The following is a 5691-nucleotide window of genomic DNA, read 5'->3' as shown; positions in this document are numbered from 1 at the left end:
TTCAGACATATGTAGACCTTAATTATTGTTATTTAAAAATTCTTTTTGCAGAAGTAGACAATGTGGCACAATGTCACATTCAGCTTGCACAAACTCTAAGAGAAGAGGCCAGGAAGATGGAAGAATTCAGGGAAAAGCAAAAGCTACAACGGAAAAAGGTTGAATTTGCCTATGTGTTAAGCTGTTGCCTTTTCTTCTGCAGAAAACCCCAGGCTTGTTTGCTCATTGCACTCCTCAGCTCAGCTCCCACCTTCTTCATGCAACCATGCTCTTCTTTTAGCCTGAGAAATTATTTACTGGGGTTCCCCTGTGTAGATCAATCCAGATGGGCATACACATTTCTGTACCCCAGGCCAGTTCTCCCTTCATTAAGTTCTGGCAGGATTCAGGGGTCCAGCTTGCATTTTTTTGCAGATCTGCTGCCACTATTTGAGCTAGGACTGGAAGGGGAACCCCTCTGTATTCCCTAGAGTCCAGCACATGCCAGCTGGAGGTTCCCTCTTCCTGGACAAGGCAGTTAGAGGAGGGAGAAGAAGTGGAGGAGACTCTCTCTTTCCCTGAAGACCATAATGCAGTCCAGCTACCCTATCTTACCAATGGGAAACTGAAGCCCTGGGAACTCTAAGTCCTTTTTGTCTTCAAAGCAACTAGGCTCTTTTTTCGTTGATGGGATTTACTCTGACCAACTACATGGAAGGAGATGAGGGTGAACAAGAGTTCATAAAACTGACAAATGTTTGGGAAGTTACAAGGATCAATAAAAGAAGTCCAGGTTTATATTAAAGTATTACTCAGGCTAGACCAGCCACTCTTCTGACTCCCTTCTATTTTGTTCCTGAAAGACTTGTATATTCAGGTTGCCCTGGCAGCCAAGTAGGGACCTTCCAGAATTTCTATCTCTGGTCTCCAAGACTGGAACCCAGCCTCCTATGGGGAACAAGCTCTTCCTCATCTGACACCCAAAGATTTCCACCCAGGTCTCCTGGGACAGCTCTGCATGGACTTTTGCTGATCTCTTTCACCCCTCCTGGAGGTCTTCTTGGAAACCTTTCCTCATCCTGGCCCTGAGGTTGTTGTCTGCAGTGTGTGTATCCAACAAACATCCAGCCTTTCAGGCTGATCCTACCCTTACCTCAATCTCAGCAACTTTGCCTGTGGTTCTAATTTGGAGCCTAGGTCCAGCTGCCTTGGTGGCCACTGGTGTCTGGAGTAGGCGGCAGTAGCTAATGAGCCTGCCTACTCCTGGCACCCTACTGCCTCTTCTCATCTCACAGTCTGTACTGGTGCTGTGCTTGTCACCAGGAAGCGTGGGCAGAACCGGACATTGAGGGAGCATCTCAGCAAGTGATTTCACACACTCTCTCAACTGCACGCATCAGGTCTGCAGGGTGCCGCTGGCCCAGAGCCTTTTTCAGAGCAGAGACAGCATGTATATTACACCCACTGATGGTCTGACCCTTCCTGCCGACGTTGCCAGGCCTGCCCACCCCTCTCATGCCCTAGACAGCTGGAGTCTATGCACACATGGTTTCCCCTAAGAGGAAGGGAGAATCATATCCTCACGTTTTCAAGTGCCCTGATCCTTTCAGGGAGAGTTTTGTTAATTTTGCAAGGCTTCCGAAACTTCCCCTCCTTACAAGTGACATAGACCAAATTCTTGCAGCTAGAAGAACAAGCTCTGAATTCTGTTAAGCAATAGAGTACGTAGCCTGTGCTCAACCCCCACTGTCCTCCAAGTTCCCTTTATTCTGTGTGCTCTCTACAGCAGGAAAATACTTTCAGAGCTTTCTTTGAGTAGTCCAAAGTTTATTAATAAATTTGTAATTCCTTGTGTCACAGTGGACTCTGGGATGTACCACTTCCGTATTTAGATATTCTTCTTTTAAAAAACATAAAACTTTGGGAAAAAATATGTCAGTGCTAACTTCTCATTTTTTAATGGTCAAATCTTGCATGTTTTGGTCTTTCACTTCTTGGAAATTAAGCCATTTCCAGTTATCAAGGAAAGCCATCAGTTGGTTTCTTTTAATAAGCTGGGGCGGAGGAGGTGCGGGTGGAACGGCTGGTCAGGAGTCTATGGCATGCTAACTCCTACAGCTAATGTGTTCTGAGCTGTTGACCAAAATGGGCATGGTCATCCTGCTCTCACTGAGCACAGAGCTAGGCCAGACAGATGGATGTGATGCAGGCATCATGAGGAAACGTGCTGAGCCTTCCATGATGAGGGAAATGAATGAAGGCACCATCTGAGCACATAACCTCATCTATGGGGCTGGGGCAGGCCTCCTGGAAGAAATACACTGACGCTAAAACCAGTAGAGTGAAAGGCCGTATAGGTGACGAGGTGAGGGGTTGGCAGGGTAGGGGGGATCTCAGAAGCCATTCTTAGGGATCTTGACATTTGAGGGTGCTGAGGCTTCCTACCCAGACCAGAAATGTTCTCAGCATGACAAGGACAACACATGACCGGTCATCTATCCTCTGGAGCCCACTTTGTTTTACCATCTCAGCTAAGACTGGGATGGTCATGGAAGAATGTCGTTCTGCCTGTGTTGAGAGCCATCTCCAAAGAAAGAAAATTCTGTGGTTACAGAGAGAGAGGCTTCCAGTTTTCAGGATACAGTCTGTGTGGGTAGACAGAAAAATGGGCCATAAAGTAGCTATTTCAATAATTTATTCCTGGGTTATTTGGGTCATTTGCAAATCTCTTCTTCTTTTTCCCCCCTCTCTTTCTTCTCCCCACCCTATAAAGAGATGATTGTGTTTTTGCACTCTGTTATGTCATCAGCAATAAGCAATCATTTCCATTGGATTTGGTCTGAGCGGACAGTCTCAGAGTCCTAGAAGAGACACTGTCCTGAGGATACCTGAAAGAGAACCTTTAACCATGAGTAGGTTACCCTTATAGGTGAACACAGACATGAGCAGACTTAAATCAACATGGTGTAGCCGAGCTGGACCTGAAGTCTCTGCCTCTAGCTCACTGGATGGCCTTGAGCGAAGCATATCACTTCTTGGGACCCAGGGGTCACACTTGTCAGGTTAGGGAGTTGGATTGATGCTTTCTAAGTTCCCACTAGCTTTCAAATGCCAGGAATCCCTGAAGGCAGAGGGAGGAATGATAGGAAGTAAAAGGGCTTGGCTGGTTGTGGAACTTTGCAGCCACCTGAGAGGTGCTTGAAGCAGGTGTTACACAGAACCTACAGATAAGGAGGCCTAGCTTGGGCCACAGGCTAAAATATAGCAGCAGCTCCCAACTGGAAGAGTAGCAATATGTATACTCAGACTATTATAGAAAAGACCCCCAGCTAACTGACGGGCTCCATGTAGCCTGGCAACATCAGGAACCATTACTAAAGTAATAAACCAAGCTTCCTCCTCCTGGCAGAGGGACATAGACACTTATGTGAACCACAGCTTCCTGCTCGCAATGGCAAAGATTGGCAATGTGTCTTCCCATGTGGGGCTCAGGTCGGAGCCTTGTCCGTTCTCTGTGTCGGTGCTATCTTAACCATGAGCAGGTGAATGGCCAGCTCCTGGTACCTCCAAGTACTTTCACCTGGGCTGGAAGATGACTGCTGGGTTCTCTGAGGACTCCTTTGAAGCTCCCCCAAGGGAATTTCATATACTCCACAAATCTCATCTTTGAAGTGAGAACATTCCTGGTATTTCATCCAGATATCTTAAAAATCCATCCAACCATGTTTGTGTGTTATAGTAATGGACAAAAACTTAATTTTTATGTGTCTGAACAGGACTACATTTGAATTTTATTTTCAGTATTATCGTATCAGTTTTGCACGAAATCAATGTCTTTGCTCATTTTGAATTATTGCATCTCTCCGTGTTTACACTGTTTGGTTTCATAGAGCTGTCACAAGGATAATGGATAATAAGTTTAGGGTAATGATTAGGAACAAGGGCCCTGGAGTCAGGCTCCTGGGTTCAGATTTCAACTCTATTACTCGCTGACTGTGTTACTTTGGGAAAGCGAATCACTTCAGTACCACTAGGAAAACGGGGACACAGTTGTGACGCATGAAAACTGCTTAGCACATAAGTGTTTGATTAAATGGGAGCCACTATGATTATGTCTGAGAGGTAGATCTTTATTATTAGCACTATTATTTAATATTTTGGCTAATAAGAGTATTTAACATCACAGCCGCAACAAAGAAATTACTCCCGAGTGAACTCAACAGAGGAGTTTACGTTGCCCAGGTTTGGTAGGGTGTAAAGAATAGTAGAACAGCTTCTTTTCGCTGTCCTACGAACATTTTTTACCTTCATACCATCCGGGCACCTTGCTCATGAGCTACAGAAGTGAATGTTTACAAGTCCCTAATTTAACTATGCTGACATATGCTTACAGAATAAAGACCCCCTTTAAAATATAAATGGTGCTTTAACAAAAGTTTTAAAATTCCTTTTTGAAATAAAAGTTCCTGGATCCCAGATTTACTGAAGAGACTGCCATAAGGTGATCAGTGAGTCTCCTGATGACTGAGAGTTCAGGCTTTGTTGTTCAACTGCTCAAGTCCAAAGTCAGGCTCCATCATTAGCCATCAGACCTCGGGCAAAGTGTTTGGGTTCTGTGCTCTGCGATTTCCTCATTTGTGAATTGAGGGTAATAAACAGCGTATCCACCTTCTAGGTGGTGTGAGGACAGAATGAGATAATCCATATTGAATACTTAGCCCTCAAGATCAGCTGGAATTAATAATATTTTCTGTCTTTATTAATAGTGCTTGTGCTCTCTTCACAGACAGAGCTTGTAATGGATGCTGTCCATAAACAAAAGAGCTTACAATTCAAGAAAACCATGGACGTGAGTCACACTTTATTGCCTTTTTTGGGTAATGGTAACATTCTCCGAAAGCCTGTGCTGCATATGTGCGTATTCCTACTCAAACAACGTTTCAATAATGTTATTATTTATTAGTGTAGTGTTTTAGGGAAAACAACCTTTAGTGGTTTGGTTTTTCTTTTCTTTTCTTTTTTTTTTAAGGCCTTGGAAAGATTGAAGATGAAACTAGACAGTGGAAATACAATGGGTTATCTTTCTGGTAACCTGGGAAAATAGCAAGACAATTTCAATGTTTTAGGCCAAGACACAAAAGCATATATAGTGTATAATGGCATTTATCTTGTTGGATTTGTGATTTTACCCTGTGACTATTGTGAATCTTGATTGCTTACCTGTTTTACTGAGTGACTCCTTCCTGTTTTAAGACACCTGAAATTGTAAAAGCCTTCTTTCCTTTTAGTAATATTTACAAAAAATGCTTGGCAAGGCAGGGGATCAGACAGGTTACTAGGGATCTCACAGTAGCTTTTCACAAATTTGTTAACTCTAGATACAACAAACTCTGTTGTTAGAACATATATGACTCCATCTTTTTACAGAAGTATTATCATGATATTCTGTGACTAGAACATGAGAGGAAAGTGATGCCAATGTTGACAGCATACGTAATCTGTTCTCCTGCATTGTTTTTTTTTTTCTGATGCAGATGACCTCAAAGCAATTGATAAGTAGGGGATGATGTCAGTGTAAGGCAGAAATAATGTTGGTCGATACATGATTTTTTTAAGCAACCTGGGACAAGCTTTTGCACAATAAAAGAAAAAGCCATATCAAAATATAATTTTTAAAACTATTTTCTTTACCCATTTTTAGAGCCATATCAG

The 5691-nt window shown here is 43.2% G+C and overlaps 1 protein-coding gene across 2 annotated transcripts in view; it reads left to right on the top strand.

Moving 5' to 3' along the window:
- Window positions 1–5691, top strand: part of PSTPIP2 (proline-serine-threonine phosphatase interacting protein 2) — a 90678-nt gene that overhangs the window by 67449 nt on the left and 17538 nt on the right. Inside the window, exons 2-3 of one of the 2 annotated variants that reach the window (XM_012642638.1) lie at window positions 52–158; window positions 4766–4828. In XM_012642638.1, coding sequence (XP_012498092.1) covers window positions 52–158; window positions 4766–4828 — 170 coding nt within the window. The remainder of the gene's footprint in view (window positions 1–51; window positions 159–4765; window positions 4829–5691) is intronic. The other variant, XM_012642639.1, reaches the window with a different exon arrangement.

The sequence above is a fragment of the Propithecus coquereli genome, unplaced genomic scaffold (genome assembly GCF_000956105.1).
Source record: "Propithecus coquereli isolate 6110/MARCELLA unplaced genomic scaffold, Pcoq_1.0 Scaffold181, whole genome shotgun sequence".
Lineage (NCBI taxonomy): Eukaryota > Metazoa > Chordata > Mammalia > Primates > Indriidae > Propithecus > Propithecus coquereli.
Note: the sequence above shows the minus strand (reverse complement) of the source record. Positions and strands in the feature narration are given on the sequence as shown.